Source organism: Phalacrocorax carbo, chromosome 27, assembly GCF_963921805.1.
Source record: "Phalacrocorax carbo chromosome 27, bPhaCar2.1, whole genome shotgun sequence".
Lineage (NCBI taxonomy): Eukaryota > Metazoa > Chordata > Aves > Suliformes > Phalacrocoracidae > Phalacrocorax > Phalacrocorax carbo.
Genome location: NC_087539.1, coordinates 1269386 through 1291276, shown reverse-complemented (window position 1 = coordinate 1291276; position 21891 = coordinate 1269386). Strand labels below are relative to the sequence as shown.

Genomic DNA, 21891 nt, shown 5'->3' with positions numbered 1-21891 from the left:
TCTGCCATTTTCTGTTCCCGTGGTGTATGTACGCTTTGTTTCCCGTCTCTCCTCTCCAGAGCGCCACGATGCACTGTATGTTGTTGGAGCACTGGATGAAACTTTGGAACTGAGGGGACTGCGTTACCACCCGATTGATATTGAGACTTCTGTATCTCGCACGCACAGAAGCATTGCTGAATGGTAAGGCATGACTTCGTCCTAACCTAGCTGAAACATAGCCGCGTTTATGCAAAGACGCAGCATTCGGTAGGGGAAAAAAAAAACCACCATAAGGCAAATTCAGATCCTTTTTTGTGTTGCCATCAGCAAGTCATGCACCTCATTTCCCACCTCTAGATCAGAATAATACTGGGCTGACTGACTCAGTGTTTTCTCACGAGCCTTACTTCAAAATAGAAACAAATATTTCCTGCTCTGTGGTGTAAAGAACCATTTGTTTCAGCCAGCGAAAGCAGCGCCGAGTTCGTATGTCGCCCCAGGTAGTGCTGCGATGCGTCTGAACTGATCTCTGACACACTGGGACTAAGTCCTGGGGTTGGGTCTCTTGGAAACGCAGCCCAAAGCAGGTGGTACGCTCCATCTGAGGATAAAGACTTGTAGACTGTGGGTCTTTGTATTTGTGAAAATAACCGGGTTTTCTGTGTGGTTTTTCTCTCTACCTCTTAGTGCTGTATTCACATGGACCAACTTGCTCGTGGTTGTCGTGGAGCTGTGTGGCTGCGAACAGGAAGCCCTGGATTTAGTTCCTCTAGTTACAAACGTGGTCCTGGAAGAACATTACCTAATTGTGGGAGTGGTGGTGGTAGTGGATCCTGGAGTTATCCCTATCAATTCCAGAGGAGAGAAACAACGAATGCATCTCCGCGACAGTTTTCTCGCTGATCAGTTAGACCCCATATATGTAGCCTATAACATGTAACGCGCGTGGGGACGCGACGCTCGGAACCTTTGCGGGACCACTGAATGACAAAGCGTGGCTATAGAAATGAAGCTGGTGAAAATTACTAATACTTGACATAAAGTTTGAGATTGCTGCCATATTCCCTTCATCTCATCCTGGGGTATTAAGATCGCGTTAACTACCGGCGGACAAAAGGAAATGTGGTAGACAATGGAAAACACTCGTAACAGTTTACTGAAATATTAGCTTTATAGAAAATGCAAAGTTGACAAGTGTGTGAGCTACAAAGTTCCTAAGGCCTTTACAGTAGTGTTACTTTTTTCATCTGTTGTACATATTTGTATTTTTATCTAATACTGTTCTAGGATTCTATAAGGGGAGGGTTTATTTAGTTAAGATAATAAACTATTAAGAAAAGGGTCGTCAGAGTTCTGCGGTTCCCTACTCCGTAATGTACCTGGCATCTGTACTGTAGCGATTCGTTCCATGGGATCACACAACTTATTTAAAATCGTGCCATGACCAAATCAATAACTTACGGAATCTAAGAGTTACTTATTCATATAGATATTTCTTGAATTTAAAAAGAATTTTGCCTATATTTTAAATATGTAAATATTATAATACATAATTCACTTAGAAAATTAACTTGGATAACGATGACAGCTGAAGGCAGGCGTTTTTAAGGACAAGTAACTTTCGCGGTCCTTGGCAAAATCCCGTTTGGTTGGACGACTAACGCGAGGCACACGCGTCTTCCGCAAGTTTCCTTATTTCAGTGCGTAGTCTTCTACTGCTGGCCAGAAGCGTGTCCTAGCGTGTAGAAACCCCCGATTTTAAGGCACGTCTTTCTAAAAGAGGCTGAATCTAAGCAGCAACATGGAATTTGGTAGAAATCGCAGTGCAAGTCCAAAATGCTTGACGGAAACGACGGACCTGAGCGACAGCCTCTGCCTCCGCCCTCTGACACCGCGTGTCCCAAGGGAGAATAAACCCTTCGGACTGACACAGCTAAATTCACCGTTCGTGCGATTCCATCATTATTCGGTTCTGTTCCCTCTAGGTAGAGCCAGAAGTACCGTAAATAGGCTTTAATGTAAACCGGGAGGCCACAGCCCGGTTTTGCTCAGAGCACTCGCAAGAAATGACAAGATCTTTCTGGGTTTTACGTTGAGCGCGATTTTCCTTTTACAGGAGGAGGCACAAAAGTGAGACAGAGCAATTCCGGTAAACGCTTCGCTGAACGACTTGGTGAAAATGAGTATCCCAGCGTTCAAAATGCTGTGTCGGTTTCCACATGAGCGAATGGAGAGCAACAGGAGCCTTAGAGTAGCGGGTGTAAGCTTGTGCTGTTAGGAAGCAATTGCGCACCGGGCTGGGAGGGACGCGGTGTTTAAGCTTTGACTCAAAATCACCTTCCTTTCGTCTAATACTTAATAATCTTTTAAGAACAATTAAATTCCAATGGGTGTTAAGAAAATGTGATTTGGAAGCAATGAGAGCCGATACCAGATATTGCAACAGGTTTTTTTGAGTCAAACGTGGTATAGAGTGTAAATAAACTTGTTATTAAGATGTCCCATTACCTCATTCAAAGTTTTTAGGCAGTTTTTAGAAGGTTTATAGTATGAACTCCGGAGATCCCCTGGCAGTTACCAGAGCAGAACCCAGCGTATCCGTAAGCAAACCCCGGTTTTGTCCTGGAAGACCTCCTGGTGCGTCCCGTTAGTTCTTCACTGAAGGCGAGAGTATTAAAACTCCGATAAGAAGTTCCAAAGGATGTTTTTGAAAAATCTTTGGTGGAGGAATAGATTTAGGAACCGGAAGCTGTTCTGGTAACTGCGGACGTAAGAGTCCTTTGCAAACACTTGGGTCTACGGGTGCGCGTTTTTGAACAATTTCTGTACCCGAAAGACAGCCGGGCCGGCGCCGCTTCGTGGCACTGGGCGCGGACGGTTGTTCCGTCAGCGCCGTGGATGCGCGTCCTGAAACACCCGCGCACGGAGCCTTGGCTGGAGTTAGTTTTCACAAACGGGCCGCAAAGCGACGGGTGGGCGACGGGCGTGGCCGTGACTGACGCGGTTGCTGCTGCAGCTGATCTAGGGTGCAAAGCGCGCAGGAGTTGGTCTCCCTTTTCGCCCAACAAGGTCGAGTTATCACCTGTTACGCGTGGCTGGTTTTAGGCTTCCCTGCGCAGCAGTGACCTGCCGTACAGCGCCGCTTCGTTGTTGCCCGTTTCAGAAAAAATTCTGATGGCCTTGACCTTTTTTTCCTTTTTTTACTCAAAGCTTGAGGTAAATTGCTTCAACAAATACTTTATTCATCCACCGAAGCTGATTTTAAGTACGATTCTAGGTTTGTCTGTTCTTTTTACTTGAGATTTTGCAGAAGTAAACAATGCACGTGTTAATTGGATCGAAGGTTCCCAGTACGTGGCAGATTTGACTTTCTGAAATGGCGGTTTGGAATGACGCTGGATTACGTCGCAGGCTTTTTCCCTTGGTTTTTGTTTGGCTACGTGCAGCGATAGTTTCTTACACTTCGGGGCTTTATCCCGCAGGTTTACTGCGTCCTCTTGCTCTTCATTCGGGCACGTCACGTTTCTCTGTGTTGGAGAACTGTGAGTGTCCCGTCCCGCCCGTAGAACGAGATGACGTTCCATTCTTGCTCGCAGCAAGTGGCGTAGAGCAGCTGGCCAGTTTTGACTCTCTGAATGCTTCTGTCCACGCTCGGCACAGTGCAAAGCAGCGTACCGGAGAGGAGGAGGCCTGGAGCTGTGAACCTGGGAACGCCCGTTTCCTGCTCCAGCTCTGCTGAGGACTTGCCACAAGACCTTCAACAGGTCGTGTCACTCCTTCAGTTTCTTCATCTGTAGATGAGGACATTATCTAATCCTTACAACATCCCTGTGAGGTAACTTACTGTACAGCACTACGTGCTAACTATTTTTCGTCGCTAGCCTCTTTGAGGTTGGGGTCAGTTTGTTCTCCCAAACTGACAGATGGCTATTTGGCCGCCGTGGGAGGGCTGTGAAAAGCGGCGGCCGTTCTGCTTTACGACGGCCGCCTGGTATCACCCCGAACAAACCGAGATACTTCAGAGGACGGGCAGGGCCGCTGATGTTGCGTGTTCAGGGTCAGAGTTGGGTGCTTTTCCGTAACCGCCCAGTCAAGCGTTGGGTCCCGGGACGCAGGCTCTCGGCGCCCGCTCGCCTTTGCAGCTTATCCGGCTGCAGAGGGCACGTTATCTCCTGCTGTCGCCCGTCAGACTCCACGCTAACAGCTGCAGCGAAACTTAAAAACTAGGAATTCTTAACACTTTGAACGAAAGTATTTTGTATGTCTTGCTGTTTATGAATATTCCCCAAGCAAAATATGTGGGTACAGGTAACTTCGAGTCCTGCTTTGTTAAAATTTGCACTGCATTTCTGATTTAAATAAATGTAATTAAGATGTGTCATACTAACTGTCCTAAAAATGAGGTTGTAAAAACAGGATGAATTTTAGCCCTAAATGCGATTTTTCTTTAATTTCTGTCAACCTACTTACCATTGTCAAATTCAGGCTACAGCATTATGTAATTATGTATAAAGTTTTTATTTATTTAAAATTAGATTAGATATACATTTTTAAATTTAACATCTGGCTGGACAGTGTTCCATTAACGCATTGATTGTGTTTCCTTTGTCTTGTGTTAATAAATATTGATGCCTGATTGCTCGCTCAGGTCTTCAGCTGCCGTTTCTCCGAAGGGTGTGGGGTTTAGGGGTTTTTAGGGAAGCAAGCGTTGGTTAGCATTCTTCCTGGTGAAGGGGAGAACTTGCAAGCATTTTTGCAAAGGTCACTTGTCTGCAGCAACCCAGGGGACCCGCAGCTGCGAGGAGCCGGGCCCCCCGCGCTGGCGGCCGGGCAGCCGTCCTGGGCCCGCAGCAGCAGGCCCAGTCGGTCGCCACCGAGCTCGCGCGCCCAGGATGAATTACATGCGGTTTCAAGCGTGGCCTACCTGTATTTAAGATTTTAGTGTAGTATTAAATACTCTTTATTCAGTCTCTGGTTAGGATTCAGGACGGGTATGATTCATTTTGAACGGGAATTCAGCGGGAGACGTGCAGACTGTTAAACGTCTGCGATTCCCTGCAAGACGTGAGGGGTTTGTGCTCTGGAGGGCTTTGTATGAGCTGATGAAACAGAAACTGTGGTGGCTTTTCAGGCTTAGCACCGGATAATTGCTGCTGTCCGAAACTAACTGGAGGTTTTGTGAAGATTTAAACATTCATAAATGTTAAGGTATCATTCGGTACCAGTGAGGATGTAATTAATATTACAATCTAATGCCTGCTGCCCTCTCTGCGCTACCTGTTCCTGGCTGCGTGGTCGGGTTTGGAATAGACTTGGACACATTATCTCCTACAAATGACAAGTAGTGATTTTACCGTGGTTTCCTTGGGAAACATTTCATTTTCAGTAAACCTTTCCTGTATTTTAGAAGTATTTGATTACTATTGAGAAAACATCTTTTAAAAAGCAAACTAACTTTGAATTTGTTCTATTAATCAAGGAACTTAAAATAGCCGATAAATCTTTCCTGTCCATAAAGGCATTTAGAATTGAGTGATCGAATTTCCCAGGTGTGTGAGGACTCTTGTCCTCGTTGCCGCAGTTTTTGGCCCCCCAGGCACCTTCTCTGGCATCGTAACTTTATACGGTGTGAGCTTCGTAGTAACTGGGTGGGTAAAACTCTGTGTGATTCTCAGGAAGGAAAACCTTGAGAATGTCGAGGGTTTCAGCAGTAGCCGCGGAAGGTATTGCCAGGGGAGCAGAAAGCGTACTCGGGATTTATTGCAAATCGCTCACTCATCTGCTACCGTTGATTAGCTTGACTTTGTGGGGATGAAGGGCTTGGTCAGCCCCGTCAGGGCGGGGGGGCCTCAGGGAGGGAAAACTAAGAAAACAAACATGGCGAAGGGCAAACAAAACAACGGAAGGGCTCGGTGTAACAGCACAGGATAAAAAGGAAGTGTATTACACTAACCCTTTAATCAAAGTCCTTTCCAATATAATTTTCTACAGTTTGTGTTACAATAACAGCCACGAGGCGCTAAAAATCACGGGGAAGGTTTTGGTTCTGATCAGTGATTACCTGGAGTTTGTGTTTTACAGGAAGGACCGAGTCTCCTTACTGGGACCCCACACGGCCTGGAACTGGGCGAACAACCGCTGGGCCGAGGGTCTGTCGCCCCGCTACCGGCCGCCGGCGGCTGCTCGGCTCTTCCTTATCTCCTCACGCAGAGGAGAAAATCCCGGGTCCCGCCCGTGAGGAGCTGTGGCCAAAATCCTCCCCCCTCCCTTTACATGCTTGACCTTTGTTTAGTCTAAAGCAGTCACTGTGCAATGCCTGAAATTCCTTTTCACTAATACAGCTGTTCTAAAGATTAAAAATAAAGGCGAAGCAGTTGGAGATGACGGAACAACGGCCCTGCCCTGGCACTGGAAGAGACTGGAAGCCCCCTCCGTTGCCCCTGTACGACCGTTTGGCGCTTTGCTTTAGGGGGGGGGCTGTGCCCGCCCGCGACCCCGCTGAGGATAAAGGGAAATAAATATGTTTTCCTCGGGGGCGATCGCTCCCCGGGGCCGGGCTGAGGCCGCGGCCGAGGCCTGCGCGGGCCGCCGCACCTTCCCGCCCTCGGGCCGGCGGCGGCGCTCTATCGCCACCGCCGCCTCTCTATGGTACCCGCGGTTGGAAACGGCCGGGCGGAGGCGGCGCCTAGAGCAGACGCTCTAGCCTCCGCCCGCGGCAACTCTATGGTGGGGATTTCTAGGCGAGGCCTCCGCTGGGACTCTATGGTCGCAGCCCGCCCACCCCGAGCGTCCCGCGCGGGCCCGCCGTGTTTACGATGCCGCCGGCGCCGGTTTCCTGAGGCGGAGACGGGCGCGGCGGCGGCGGCTCTCCCCACGCGCGGCCACCGGCGGGGCCTGGCGGGCCTCTGAGGTAAGAGCGGCCGCCGCCGAGGCACAGCCGGGCGGGGGAGGCCGCCCCCTCCCCCTCAGCCCGCCCTCCCCTTCCCCCCCCCCGCCCCCGCCGGGCCCGGACCGGCCGCTCCCGCCTAGGCCAGGCCTGGCCAGGCCGCGCCGTTCCGCTGCCCTCGGCGCCGGCCCTCCCCGCCGCCCGCTCTGCTCCGGGCCGCGGGGAACGGCCGGGCCCCGCCGAGTCCGCTCCCGGCGGGCGGCTGCCGCGGGGGATTCCCCCCGGGCCGTTCCCGCCCCAGCCGGGGCGCCGCGGTCCCGGTGCGGCCTGGGGCCGCTGTCGCCGCGGCGGAGCCCCGGGGGGCGGCGGGGCCCGGGGAGGAGCGGGGCCCAGCCGGGCTCGGCGCCGAGCTCTCGGGGGGCGGTAAAAGGGCGGCGGCGGGCGCCGTTCCACAGACCCTCGCGCTCGACCGACAGGAAAAAACAGAGTCTCGATGGCAGCGAATACCTTTATTCCCCATTAATTTTGACCGACCACCGCTTTCGTGAGCCGTGGCTTCCGACACGGCAACGAGCCTCGGGGCGGCCGGTGCCAGTCGTTTGTAAATGATCTCACCGAGGTTCTCCTCTCGCACGTACCAGGGTCGCCCGTGTCAGCGCGCCGTGCGCGGGTTCGGGCTGCAGGCTTTTCCTTCTGAAGCGGCTTGTCACGGCAGGGCTCGCTCCGCTGCCTTTCGCCGCCGAAGGCCGGGGCGGGGGGGAGGTGGGAGAAAAGGCACATGGAAGGTGCTCCTGCAGCTTGCAGGGGTGTTCGCGCGTGTAGTTGTAGAATGGGATCCAAAACTGTAACTGGGTACGTTGACTCGGGTCTCCTCGCTTGCTGTCTGGCGTGAACTGGTAGCATCTGCTGTCCTTTGCCTCGGCCTCTCACCGATTCCTGGAAAAAACTGGCGTTCTGTCACTCTTCTGCATGAAAAAACTTTCCCCAAGCGTCTTAACTGTAAAATTAAGTAAATGGTTTTTTAACTACTGTAGCTGATGGAGACGGCTTATTTTGAGACGTTAAAGAATCCAAAATTTCACCAGATTGCTGGCATATCGTTTCAGTCGATGTTTTAAATCGCTCTCTGCGATTTGTGTATGTCAGCGTTGGTCTCATCGTTTAGTAGTTGACAATAAAATTCCGTGTCCAGTATTCTTTGATTTCTGACTTTATACAGTCTTTTTAAAAAATCAGTTGCCTCTTATAATATTTCAGTACCAAACTGTCCTTCAGGCCTTCCTTCTGCTATATTTAAAAGGGCAAAACAGAACTTGGCTTCCTCCTTCGGTGCTCTCACATCACAGCTCACTTCTCTTTGCCTCGATGTACAGCTTTTGGGTTCTATTACCTTGTTCTTTGCTTCCCGATTATGCTTTAAGGCTTCATCCAAGGTGGGGAATCCATGATTTTAGTCTTTTTATGCGCATTTACCTAGAGCGAGTCGCTGTCTCGGTTAATCTGCGTGGTGAAGGGGCAAAGCCAAACAGCGAGGGCAGGAGAGCAGCGCCCTGTCTATGGGACGCTGAAGTAAAGAGCGATTCAGAGTAAAGGCTCGGGAAGCCGGTCGCTGCAGAGGCGCAGCGTGGCTGCAAGGGGACCGTCTCTTCAGGAGGTTTTTCATCGGGATTAGTGAAAGTTGTGGCAGTGGGTTATTTACTTGCTCTTTTTTAGTCGATAGTCCTCAGCCATTCCGGGTTTTTGTGGTGGTTCGAAGTAAGGAACGTGGTACAAGGAGGGTTTACGTGAACTGCGGGATGATAAATTAAGCTTTCCCACAATGAAACGCAACGTTCCTGTTTCTGTGTAAAAGGAAGACGTGTTTGAGACTCAGGCTCATGTTTAAGGTGAGATGAGTTTCTTTGGCTGGAGAGAGCCCGTTCTCAGAAGTTTAAAAGTCCTTCAAAACAAAGTTCCTGATGCTGCCACTGCAGAATCCTGTCATTTAAATTACATTCCTTTTGAGACGCAGCTGCGTGCAGGCATCACTTTTGTTCTGGAAAGCACCATCCTTACCTATCCAACGACAAAACCACGGTTTTCATACAGATTGGAACAGTAATTACCTCCTGGCTAATAAAACGCTGGGTGTTGCTTTTAGGAATTCCCTCCTGTCAGTACTCCAGGATGCGTAAAACTCTTCCTTCACCCCAGACTATGCAGCCGGTTTCAGCCAAATGTAGTTTTAACTGAGGTGTAAAAAGCTGAAACCCTGCTACGTTCTCCGTCTTTGGTGCTTCTTGTCAAAGCCTGAGAACTTGCAGGTTAAGGTTTTTCATTGGAACTCTCTTCCTACAAGCTGATTGATGGTAATCGCTGCTTCGGGTGTTCACGGGAGGCCATTCCAATGGAAAAATCGTGGTTTTCCAGGTAAATAAGTTGTTCTAACAAGAGAGAGGCACGTGAGGCTTCTCGTGGGACTTTGGTACAAGGCCAAATAGCCTCTCGCACCTCCTTTGTCCAGGGCAGGGGATAAGACACAGCACAGTTGTCACCTTGTTCAGATCGCTTGATGAATCTTTTTTTATTAATACTATTTTACTGAGATTCATAGATGTTGGGTGAATATTTAGTTAAATATTGCAGAACAAGCAGAGGTGAACTGAGCTTGAAAAATAATATTTATAATGGGAAATACATTAGCTTTTGTTCCTGTAAGTACGACTTCACACCCATGAGAGACAGAGCGGCAAAAGCCTGTGCGCGTTCTCCCTGCGTTTGTTTTGGGGGGGTCGCTCTCTAGCAGTTCTGTTGTTCCTTGCAGTCTGTTTTGCTGCTGTTGTGAGTCTTCCACGGGACAACGAGGCGCAGAGAAACAGTAAAAGGCGGAGGGGGAGACAGAATGCGGTTTAGCACTACAGAAATGAATTGGCTAATTCTGTAGCACTGGAAATTTATTTTAATTTTTGCTGTTGACTGGATTTCAGTTTGACAGTGCCCTATTTACTTGTGACACTTAGTACGTCTCCCTTTGCAGCGGTACGAAACGTAGATTTTCCTTCATAAAAACCCTAAAACTACATTAGAGGGTGTATAAAGTCACATCCCTTATGTATGCTTGTCGTTAATTCTGCTCTTAATTTTTTTTATGGCTTCAAGATACTTAAATTACTTTTGTTCACAGTTTTCTTTCCTTAAAAAAAAAAAAAAGCCCAAGCAGTCGCTGCGACTTTCAGGCGAGCCCTGCAGCAGCTGCAGCTGGAAAAAGAGCCTCTTAGGAGCGGCCCTGCTGCGCCCCGGCGCGGGGCTGGTGCCTCGCAGGCGTGAGCGGGGTGGCGGTCGGGACCCTCGGCTCCAGCTCGCGCTCCTGCCGATGCGCGGGGCAGCTCTGTTGCCCGAGCGGCAGCAGCAGCGACGCGATGACCTCAGCAAAGGCAGTCGGGGTAGGTTTGATTAGCCGAAGGTTTCCAGAAGCTGGGAACAGCTGAAGCACTGTCCTGCTCCTGCAAGCTTTTTATTCCAGAGCGAAGCCTTCGTTTTGCTGCTTCAGCTTAAACTATGGATGAATTTCTTAATCCTGATAGCCAAAAGTACGCTGGGAGGCTATATCCTATCTCAGAGAACGCCTGTTCGTGCCGTAGGGGGATACAGTTTCATGTACCATCCGACCATCGGTTTTCTCTCCACAAAGCCCCGTTCTAGTGACATATTTGAGGAGTTCTGCAGCGGGACTCCTCGGATGAGTAAGGACTGCAAGAACAAGATTCTGGTCTTGGTGTACATTGACTTTTTACCCTCTAAGTATACGTCAGGCCGCAAGAGCTGTGGTTTATCTCAGTAGGGAAAAATCAATGACTCACATTTCCACAGAAAGAAATGTAATTTCCAGTCTCATAGCAACTGTCCTTTCAGCAGTTTCAAACCTTCTGTGACAAAATGTTTAACACTCACCAATCATGTTTTAATGCTCTAGGCTGGTCCACCCACTCACCCCACCTAAAAGCATGCATTTTACATCACTAAATCCCCCAATATTGGGGGGGGGATGCTGTCAAGACACGTCGAACTGTTAAATATAAAAATCTTAGAAATGAGAGAAGCGTTACTGACTGTGTTGTATGGAGACGGAGCGGCTTTTGCAGGGTTGAAAATTCAAAACTGGGTTCTGTGTGCTTTGATTTGAATCCCCGTTTTGTTTTTATACACCTTCAGATGTTTTAAAATAGGTTTGGCTGGTAGCTTGGGTGAAATATTTTGGAAAATTATATTACTTAGAGCAAAATATTCTTTGGCATAAATGCTTCATCTTCCATGTCTTCCTAGATCTCATGGCCTGGCTTGTTTATTTTCATGAAAAAAACAGGAAATTCAATAAATACATTTGACAGAAACTTCGTCTTGGGGTGGGTCTGAGCCAGTGCCGACAGCCGGCTGGGCCGCAGGCGTCGGCAGGGTGGGACGGGACCCCTCTCCTGCTCCGAAGGGGGGCTCGTGCTGCCGTGGGCGCCCAGGCCTCGAGAGGCGGCGTGCGGGCGCTGGGCCCGGCCCGCCCAAACCCACAGGTGGGTCGGTGGCGAGGCCCCGTCCCCGTGAGAAGGCGTAACAACGCGCGGGGTATCGCAGGGGAGGTGACCAAAAATGCTCGGCTACTCCGTAATAGAAAGTGACTTTGAAGGACAAAGAACTAATTAAAAATGTCCAAATAAGGCTAAGAGCATTACGCACTGAGATTCCCTAAAACACCACTGGAAGTTGGGCACCTACCGGCTGTTCGCATTTATCATTAACTGAATTTAACCCGTTACTTTTCTTGTAGCTGATTATGGAAGAGGTGCACAAGAGCAGCAGTAACAGTTCAGTGACGCCTTCACAAACATCAGCTGTACAAGGTACAACACTACAGGCAGCTCAGCTCTCTCATATTGCTCAACAGGTAAAGCCTGGGCCAAATCTCAGCAAACATTTGAGGTAGATAAGAGCCATTTTTTATGTACTACAAACTGTATTGGTTCTTGAGTTTTAGAAACACACAGAGAAGAAAAAATGAAGGTTGAGAAAAATGTACTTGTTTGTTGATGGACGACACAAAATTAATAAAATGGATTGTATCCAAAAGACCAAAATGCAGTTTTGTGCTCGTACAATGCAAAAATGCAGCCCAGCATTTTTGTTAGATTGTACGTCCTTTGGAATCGTCGTCGGCCTGCCATGCAGGAGCTGCTTCGTAACGAGTCGAGGGCCTAATTTTCCTTTTTTTGTCAGAAAAAATGTTCACAGCTCCTTTTGTAGTAACGGCAATCCTGGGTGCTCAGCACCACGGAGACACTTGGATTTTAGCCCAACAGGAATGTATTTAATGTAATAAATCGCATGACGTTGGAAATTTGACATACTTAGTACAAGGGAACGTGGCTTCCAAAGCCCGATCCTGAATTCCTCATGATTCACCTTCCTGCTTGTGAAAGAGCAGCCCTTTCTAGGCCAGGTCTGCCCCTGCAGCCGTCCTGTGAAACAGCGAAGCTTTGCAGCTCGTCCACTGTTCGCCCTGTGGAGGCGATGAGCTTTTGATGTGAAATTTAGATAACTTTGTGAGGCGAAGGCAGGGCAGAACATCAGCAAGCATCCTGTTGTTTGTTTACAGGCTGTTTTTCTGAGCTGGTTTTATGCAAGATTGCCAATGTAACTCAATATCATGATGTGTGATCCTAAAGTAGGATTAAATGAAAAGTCAGCTGTATGAGTTTTAATGATCCCTTCAGCTTTTCGTATATTCCACATTAATGAAAACAGTGAAGAAATTTGGTGAGGAAACTGGTTATTTACTTATGCATCTACATAAGTAGATATGTACGACCTTAATCAATGCTGAAGTGCAAAGGCTTCTGCGAGTGCAACATCAAAACTAACAATCTGTTAGAACATAAGTAGTATTTTATATCGGAACAGGAGGAGTAATTAACATTTGCCAATTAAACCTAGATTCCGCCTACAACGTTTACTGAAATTGATCGTTTTAAAACATGAAAGAACAGATGCAATAATTTTTATTTGGAAAAATCTGCTCTTTGTTCTTCTTCCTTGTCCAGAGCTTGCATACCTTGTCTCCTTCAGTTCCCTTCCTGGTCTGGTGTCCTCCATGCAGCCCCCGGGCCTTGAGCTTTCTAAGTAGATTGGTCGGCTTTTGCTATACTTGACTCTTGTGATTTCTTCTCTGTGAAATCTTTGAATCACAGCCTCATACCGGTTGCTTAAAAATAAATAAACCAAGAACACCAAATATGTGCGTTATTCACGCTGCCTTCTGCATGACTTCAGTATTGTTAGTCTGAGCTGTCCTACGGCCTCAGTCTTGTCGATCTCTTCATCTCGATTTAGATTTTAGTGCCCTAAACTCCTATTAACTTTAGTGAGGATTAAGGCTCCTTATTAGGCACTTTTATTTCTGCTTACCTAAGTCTAAGACACTCCTAAAATGGAATCAAAGCTTAAAAAAACTGAACTGCCACAAATGCGGGGCTTTATCTGTGCACATGGATGGAGTTACGTGAAAGCAGTCATGCGCAGTTAGTCTCGGCGTCGTGACTCTGAAGAAGCCTGCTTCACTGAGGTTCATTCAGAACCGCATGTATTTAAGTTGCAGCATTTTAATCCTTTGCACATAATGCTACATATTTGATTCTCCCCATAGCCCGAGTCAAATAAGTAACTGTTTCAGCCTTTTTTTGTGTGCAGATACATATCCCAAAAATAGATATCTCTAAAGGATGCTTCTGTGACTTCATTAGACTTAAAAGTAGCTTTTGCTCATGCATGTTCCCCACTAGTTTCCCTACATGTCCATACGCTTTCTGAATACTGCAGAACAAACGCTTCTGTTAATGCTTCTTTGCTTTGTTGTAGATGTCTCTAAGAGGTCCTGCTCCCCTGACAGTGGTTCAGCTTCCTGGAGAACAAGTCCAGGTCCAGGGAGTCATTCAGACAGCTCAGTCCTCTTCCGTAATCCACTCACCCCAGGTGCAAACAGTGCAGGTAACTACAGAATGTCTGTTAAACAACCAAGAATCCTGCTTTATGTATGTGAAAAGGCTTGTAAAGGCTTGTCAGCCCCAGCTAACTCTGCCACGGCGCAGCCTTTCTGGCCCCGCTGTGAGAGCGAGCGAGCCATCCAGTGGCTGTATTTTGGGGATGCATCGTTCTTAATGCTGAAATTGTAGTGCTGAAGTCGCCTTTGGAGTTGGGATTAAACTGTTGGACATTGCCTTCCTCTATATAAAACCAAACCAAACCCACAGCTCTTCAGTTGGTGCTCTTAGCAGCCATGCAGCCGGTGTGCTTTAATAATTATTAATTAATAAGGAGAGTACAGAACAACCCAGAGAAGAAGAACGTGTGTTCGGAAAGGCAGACCGGCGTGATGGCGGGTGAAGTCCCCATCGCCCTCCTCACGAACGCTGTAGCCCCGATCGTGTGGTACCCAAGCGTTCTGCTTGTGTCTCCCACTCATCTGCCGTGTGATTTTTGCACCAGCCGCTTCAGAGGGGCGCCCTGGGGAGCTCGCAGCCGAGTCTGGTACGCTTTGTTCGGTTCTCGGCTGCCCTCTGGGCAGCGTGGCGTTGGAGTGACACGGCGAGGTGGCTGCACCAGGCAGCCGAATGACTGCAACAACTGCTAAAAGGCATTAAGCGTTTGTCACTGATCCTTTGTGCTGCCCTTATCTATTCATACAGCGTTAAATTGATAAATGACGAAAAGTAAACCTGTAATGCAGTTTCAGCTGTCGCTGTTCCTGTTACATGAGATCATGGAAAAGAAAACACGTTTCTCTTTTCTGAAAACAGCCAAGCATCAGTTTTAGTAGGTTTTCTTTACCTGAGTCTCCGTTAATCCCTTCCCTGTCATCGTGTTCTAGTTGCAGGGTCCCCGCTGACTGGATTCTTTCCTTTTGTTCTGTAATTTATGAACACTGTGGCCTTGGAGCTTAAAGGGGAAAAAACAGTAATACACAGGCAGCTCTTTTTTTACATGTTGCTAGCAGGTTGTTCTTTTGGTCTCTGTAGCAGCAGTTAAGCGAGGAATGCTCTTCCCAGAGCTGTATGCATTCTTGCCTTTTTGTTGCTGGCACACAGATAAGTACAAATGAAAGTTTTGTTAGCTTGTGCTTAATAAGGAGCATCAGAGAAGAGAATAACACTTGCCCAACTGGATGGGGACACAGCGGAATAAAGAGAAAATTATAGCTAATACTCTGCATATTTCCTCCCTGTTGCCCTAAATGTAATTTTCGTTTGACTCATATTCTGACCAACAAAATACACTGCTGCTCTGACCGCATAAAGGATTTCAGGTGTTTTATATGTTTGTCTCTGCACGTAAATGGTGTTCCTCTCTCCTTTCCCCCCACCTCCGTAGGCAGTTACACGTGGGAGTGGCTCACCTTCTCAGACCGCGTCAGCTAATAAGATAGTTAGGCTTGTATGAGCTTTATGAAAATAATAAACTGTTTGTATTTCTTCACACTGCTGTTTTAAAAGTTCTGGATTGATTAATCCTGCAGTTTAATCCAGCTGAACGGCAGGCTTCAGAGGGTGGACATCTTTCAGCTTTTAATGTGTTAAATAGTTTGGGAGAATCGCTTGAATTTTTTTGCATGTGTGTAGTTTTTGTGCAGCTTTAGCTCATACAAAATGAACATGTGTGATCTCTTCCGGGCATTTCTTCTGAAGGCTACCAGATAACCACATGGAATGTGTTCTTTAGGTATCTTCTCTGTCTGAGAGTGAAGATTCTCAGGATTCATCAGATAGCATAGGCTCCTCGCAGAAAGCTCGAGGCATCTTAGCTCGTCGTCCGTCTTACCGGTAAGCACTACGTGTAATATATTTTGTATTTTCATTTAAAACCAAAATAGCAACTTGTTTCAATCGCTTCGTGTGTTCTGTCAGCCTCTAAATTGTTTTCTCCCACTTGAAACATGCGTTGGATCTGTTCAGGCAGTAAACCTTCTGAGGACGCCGCGTTGGCTCTCGTCTGCTACAGGAGACTGTGACTTAACTGGAGATCAGCTTCAACGTGATGTGGCACAGGGAAAATTCTTTATCAGCTGTAGTTTTCCTCAGTTATATCACTGCACTGAAATGAGCAGTGTAGTCAAATGCCACGGCCTAGCTTTTCAAATAATAAATTTCTTAGAAGCTTAACACAAAATTTAGTATTTTTTACAATAACGTTCTGAAAAATAGAAAAGACAGTTTATGAACCTCCCCGATACTCCTACCTGTGGTGATTGTTCCCGCTTCCGCCGCTGCTTTTCATTTTTCGAATGTTTTATCCACTCTTCTTAGTACTTTCCGACGGCTTTATCTCGTCTTGAATTATGTACCAGAACAAATAATTTAGGCGGCATGTTGTTACTTTGCGTGCAGTCGAAAGCAGTGGTGGGAAAGAGCAATTCTGAATCTTCAGTTCAAGTAGCCAGGGTAGGAAAATCTGAGCTGTAAGCAGAGCTTCTGTGGGAGAGCTGCTCTGCCGCGCGGGTTCGGGAGCAGGAGTTGTCAGTTCTGCTTTTCTCTTCGTCTGACTGCCACCAATTCATCACTTGGCCTGCGGTAAGGTGCATAAAACTCACGCTCCCACTGGCTCCTCTTTTAAATAGAGAGGTGTCTGTTTTCACGGGGTGTTGTTACGCAGGACGCGGGTTGCTTGAGAAGCCGCGCGAGAGCTAAGTGAAATGCAGAAAAGAAATGTAAAGTCTTACTGTGGACTGAAAGAGCAGAAGATCTAAGTTTTAAACTTTTCTGTAGTGATCTTCCCCTTTTTCATTTATTCTGACACCAGACAGAGCAAACTGGTTTTAATTGGATATACAAAGCCTATTCTTGAGGGAATTAGAGGATCAAGTTGTAAAGCAGAAAAATCTCTTAACAGGCCAGTTACATATCCCCGGGAAATGGGGACGGTGGGAACTCCGATGCAGCGTTGACTGAAGTGAAACGACGCGGCTGCAGTGCTCGCGCTGGGCACGCCGGGTTTCTGGAGGTTGCTGACGGCTGCTGTAGATGGCGCAGGTTTCCAGCGCGGGCTTAACCAGTCCTAACAGCGAAGGCTTTTAGAGGATAGCGATTGAAAATCTGGGATTCATGCTGATCCGCACATGCGCACGCTTTATAAATCAGTAGCTGACTTGAATCGCTCTTAGCCAATAAAACGATTAAAATATTTTGACTAAAGCCCTAGTATATATAAACCACAGCAGTTAACAAAATTTTGTTAACTCCAAAGCTGTCGTACCTCCAAATTCTAGCGTTTCTGTAATACAGAACAGGGATGGGAGTTTGCGACTGTTGCAGTAATTTGTAGGTTTTGTCTACAATTAAGGCTGATAAAAACCCTCTTTTTTTTTTAGAAAAATTTTGAAAGATCTTTCTTCTGAAGATACGCGCGATAGGAAAGGAGATGAGGAGAGTCCTGGTGTCTCCACTGTTACCTCTATGTCTGTTCCCACGCCGATCTACCAGACGAGCACTGGCCAGTACAGTACGTTATACAAAATACGTGCCGAACTGGAGACTTTTTTCCGTTCACCTGTCCTCAAAATACAGATTTGCTTTTCGTTATATATCTGACTAACATAAAACTCAAAAGATTTGGTTATTTAGCTGACAGTTAATAAAGTTAGTACTGTTATTACCCAGAAATAGACTGGCATCTAAAGATTCCAAATAAAGTCAATGCTTCATTAACTTTTGCATATTAAGACATTCAAAGGATGTTGTTAACGAAGTGCAGAGCACTCTTGTAGTGTTAGATTTAGCCCAAACCCTAAGATCAGTGAAAATACCATTATTTATATCACAGGGCCGCACCAAAAGGTGCTCCTGTGATATCAGGGACATGGAAAAATAAATGATTTGTTCCTTTGATTTTATCACCCAGTATTGGTTCTGCTTGTGAACCAAAAAGCAGCCCGCTCCAGCACGCGGAGCACCTCCTCTCCATCCTTGTTCTCGGCGCTGGGTGTTCATACTGCCACTCCTCGCTTCCACCCGCCCCTCACTCCTTCGCCTCTCTGGATTTTTGCCCTTTCTCAAGTGTTTCTGCGGAGGAGCCGCCCGCTGCAGCCAGAGCGGGTCCGCGTGGAGCCGGTGTCTGGCTCGGGGCAGTCCCGGACCTCATCTCGCAGCGGCCACCCCCGCGGCTCCCCCGCTACCGCCACCTCACCACTTCCCCCAGTACGTTCAGTAAGAACCCAGTGGCAAGGTCTGATAGTTGAACGTGGCAGAGGAGAAAAAGCCTTTCAAAACGGGCAGTATTTCTCAGGAGTGGGAACAGATGCACAGAGTTACCTTCATCTGTGCGTTACAGATGCACATCTGTACAGCTACAAACGCTGTTGTGCCTGTTCTTTTTCCTTTAAGTTGCCATTGCTGCAAACGGATTACAGCTGGCCAGCCCGGGTACAGACGGCGTGCAGGGTCTGCAGACGCTAACGATGACGAACGCAGGCGGTGCTCAGCCCGGGACGACAATCCTGCAGTACGCGCAAACGTCAGATGGTCAACAGATCCTTGTTCCCAGCAACCAGGTGGTCGTGCAGAGTGAGTACGGCTCCTGGGAATGCTTAGAAACCCCCACCGCTAACGCAGGTGTGACGTTCTAACGCTCCCGCGGTTTGATGTCTTACGTTATTTTCACGACAGCTGCATCGGGGGACATGCAGACTTACCAGATCCGCAGCACGCCGACGACCACGTCCCTTCCGCAGACCGTGGTGATGACGTCGCCTGTCACTCTGACATCACAGACAAGTAAGACAGATGATCCGCAGTTGAAACGAGAAATAAGGCTGATGAAGAACAGGTATGTAAGTGCCCGGGAGCTGCTTTGATTTGTTACTTAAATATGCTGAAATATATCTTCAAAGGACAAATTCCGAGCCTTGCAAGCTAAGTGATTGTGCTGCATCCAGTGACTAAAAACTCGGGAAATTCTGACCAAAACACGCTACGTGTGTTCTGTCTCTCACAATTTGGAGAAAACAAATGGGTTTTTCCCTGCAGATCGGCTCCGGTGCGCGCTACCGGGTAGTGCTGAATTTCACGCGCTCCGCCCGGCGGCGTGTGCTTTTCAGTTTGTTCTGTTCGCGCCGGCAGCGCCGGCCCTCTCCTCTCACGTTGGTCAGAATCACCACGCGCGTGAAAGAGATGCCTCTCAGATCTAAAATAAACTCTGACTTCTGCTTGTCTGTTCCAGAGAAGCTGCTCGAGAATGCCGCCGGAAGAAGAAAGAGTATGTTAAATGCCTGGAAAATCGAGTCGCAGTCCTGGAAAATCAGAACAAAACTCTAATTGAAGAGCTAAAAACTTTGAAAGATCTTTACTGTCATAAAAGTGTGTAAGAAAAGAAGGTAAAACTTTTGTGGACTGTTTAAATTTCAGAGGAGAATTTTTTTTTTTATACTGAATTTTTTAAACTAGATGAAAGGTCAAAAAGGAAACTTTTCTACCTAGATTTCACAACTTAAAGACTATATAGATTTTATTTACAACATGTTGGTGACAAAGTACAAAAAGGAAACAAGAAAACCTCACCAAAATTCCTGCTGGCACAACTGGAAATTAATGAAGTCAAGATTGCGTCTACAGTAAGAGGACAGTCACGTTTTACGAGGCAGGTGATTAGAGTTTCTTTGAAAATTTCTACAAATACCTCTTGCAATGGAGGCAATATCTGGTCACAGTTAAGATGTGGATGAAACGGAATCCTTGCCATAGTTGACATTATTAGTAACATTTATAACCAGTATATGTTTTGATTTCTTACTCTTTTTCAATCCTTCCTTTTTCTTTCAGTTACTTGTATGTAAATATTTTTATTTTAACCTGTAAGTTGTTATTTACAGGTGCAGGTGATAAAAAATGCTAATACTCTGCTAGAGGTATAAATTATGTTTACTCTTTCTCGGCTGTCGGCTTAAAAAGTTGGGGGTTGTTTTGTTTTTTTTTTCCAATGTTTGCTGTATTTCTCAAATTTGGAAAGGATCTGCAGGGAGCAGCGAGAGGCCTAGTCCTGAAAACCTCTGAGGCACATGAAATAAGGTGTTGACTTCTCTTAGGAGAGTTCAGCACATCCGATCGCTTTGCAGCACGGCGTGGCAGGACGAGTGCTGGTGAACGAAAGCTTCTGAAGAAGGATTTCACAGCAGTTTGTTCTTAGTTGCTGGGCATGATAAACATCTCTAATTGAAAATAAATCGCGTGCTGATTATCCGTACAATTGAACATGCATTGCTTGTTCCGTCTGGAGATTCTACTGTGCTTTGGAACATTTAAGCCAAATAGGAGAACGATAAAAAATCGAAGATATATACCAAAGGGTTCATGAGGATCTAATAGACGGTTTATACGCTGAAAGTAGTGTGACATTTCCGGACTAATTTTGTAAGGTAGGCGATATTTTGCAAAGTAACGGTATCTTTGTAAGAAAATATTCTATTGAAAACAGGTAGATGGTTGGTATATTTTGTAGCTAAATTGTGATCTTTACAAATTCTGAAATTGAGTTTATATACGTATTTTGACAGTTTATATATTTCATTTTAGTAAACAAATGAAATATTTTGTGAACCAGATTTTCGAGCATATATTTTTATGGATAGTACGAAGTCAAATGAGATCGTCTTTGGTGTAGGAGATATTTGAATTAATTTTGTATGTCTGTAGACAACTTGCAAAAAAACAAAACAAAACAGGATCCTTAAAAGTACTGGGAAAAAAGGAAAAAAAAAAAGAGAGATCAGGGCTTTTTACTCCCCACCGTTGGTAGTATCTGCACATGAGACCTGATTGCTGTCAGAGATTCTAGTTTGTGTGATTTACATTTGTTTCAGGTGAAAATTAAACGTTTGACACGATCAGGACTCTTTTGGGTGTGGAATCTCCATCCTTGGAGATACCCAAAAGCCATCTGGGTCCTGGGCAACCTGCTCCAGGAGACCCCGCTTGAGCAGGGGGTCGGACGAGGCGGCCTCCAGAGGTCCCGTCTGACCCCAGCCGTTCTGTGAAATAGAAAAATGTGTATGCAGTGCTCATTGCATGAATAATAAATACACTATTTTCCATAGTTAGGATTGAATCCTGCTTCCAGTTATGTCAGCGGGAATTGCACTATAGACTATGCTATTAAACAGGTGTTAGAGCTACGTGTGTGTGTTGTGCTAGCTCAGATCCGAATGAAATTAAAAGGTGTACTCACTCCCTAGCTGTGTAATGCTTATCATATGGTCAGTCAGTATGTTTTATTTTACTCACTTCTGAATTAATGGACTTCTTGGCAAGCAGAGCTCTTCGCAAATGGTATGAGAAAGACTGCATTCCACAATCACGTTGTTAGCAGGCTACAAAAAAATGGGGTTTTTCTGAAGTTTCTCAGATTGCGGTTGTCAGGGACGTGCTCCACGATGCGCTTCCCTTAGGCCGAACGGGAGCGCGCCTTTGCGTTCGCGGTCACGTCGAAGCGCGCTTTTGTAGCAGGCCCAAAGCGGCGAGCGAGGCGGAGAGCGGCGTTACGTTAGGGAGCCGCTCCAGAGGAGCTGTCGGGTGCCTCCCGCTTCTGGTAGCGGAATTTCAGGAAAACCGAACACCTCGGAACGTGCTTAGCACCTCAGAGAGTTGGACCTTCCGCGCTCTCCCGTCGGGCGCGTGTGCGCCGCTCGGCATCTGTCTCAGAGGGTTTGACCTCCAGTGCTGCCACTACTTCGGTAACTCCTCCGTATGGCATTTTGATCCTCGCTGTGTGCTGTTGTTCCTTTACCTTCCTTTGTAATACGGAATAATAACAAAAAAAGCTATCAAGTGTTAAGACTGTAAGAAACAAATGGTGGCCGATTCTTTCTGCGTTCAGCAAGTGAAGCAAGCGTAGTGCTGCCAGCCATAACGTTAGTAAATTCTTATCCTCTTAAAATAGTCTTTCGGAAAGAGCGGCTTATTTTTCATCATGGAAATATTAAACAGTAACATGAGTTTGCTCTTTAAATAGTCACTTATCAT

At 46.9% G+C, this 21891-nt stretch overlaps 2 protein-coding genes across 6 annotated transcripts in view; both read left to right on the top strand.

The window, feature by feature from the left end:
• DIP2B (disco interacting protein 2 homolog B) overlaps positions 1 to 4618 on the top strand; it is a 69713-nt gene extending 65095 nt beyond the window's left edge. For both annotated transcript variants that reach the window (XM_064474282.1, XM_064474281.1), the window contains exons 37-38: positions 60 to 183; positions 670 to 4618. In XM_064474282.1, coding sequence (XP_064330352.1) covers positions 60 to 183; positions 670 to 922 — 377 coding nt within the window. In that variant the 3' untranslated portion in view covers positions 923 to 4618. The remainder of the gene's footprint in view (positions 1 to 59; positions 184 to 669) is intronic.
• Positions 4619 to 6695: 2077 nt separating this feature from the next.
• ATF1 (activating transcription factor 1) lies at positions 6696 to 20593 on the top strand. 4 transcript variants are annotated; one of them, XM_064474283.1, is made up of 8 exons: positions 6696 to 6892; positions 11664 to 11780; positions 13748 to 13876; positions 15605 to 15705; positions 17250 to 17380; positions 18262 to 18441; positions 18544 to 18703; positions 19097 to 20593. In XM_064474283.1, the coding sequence occupies exons 2-8, from the start codon at positions 11670 to 11672 to the stop codon at positions 19239 to 19241; spliced, it is 957 nt and encodes a 318-aa protein (XP_064330353.1). In that variant the 5' UTR covers positions 6696 to 6892; positions 11664 to 11669; the 3' UTR covers positions 19242 to 20593. The 4 variants fall into 4 exon arrangements, with proteins under 4 accessions (XP_064330353.1, XP_064330356.1, XP_064330354.1 ...); XM_064474286.1 differs by lacking the exon at positions 11664 to 11780; XM_064474284.1 differs by lacking the exon at positions 6696 to 6892 and having other exon boundaries at positions 11664 to 11736.
• Positions 20594 to 21891: the final 1298 nt, after the last annotated feature.

What these genes read in the sequence shown, in the direction of transcription:
- ATF1 (XM_064474283.1), top strand. Translation starts at nt 11,670, where the DNA reads ATGGAAGAGGTGCACAAGAGCAGCAGTAACAGTTCAGTGACGCCTTCA. An exon ending in CCCAGGTGCAAACAGTGCAG is followed by an intron (nt 13,877 to 15,604) that starts GTAACTACAGAA and finishes TGTGTTCTTTAG; the next exon opens with GTATCTTCTCTGTCTGAGAG. An exon ending in GACGAGCACTGGCCAGTACA is followed by an intron (nt 17,381 to 18,261) that starts GTACGTTATACA and finishes TTTTCCTTTAAG; the next exon opens with TTGCCATTGCTGCAAACGGA.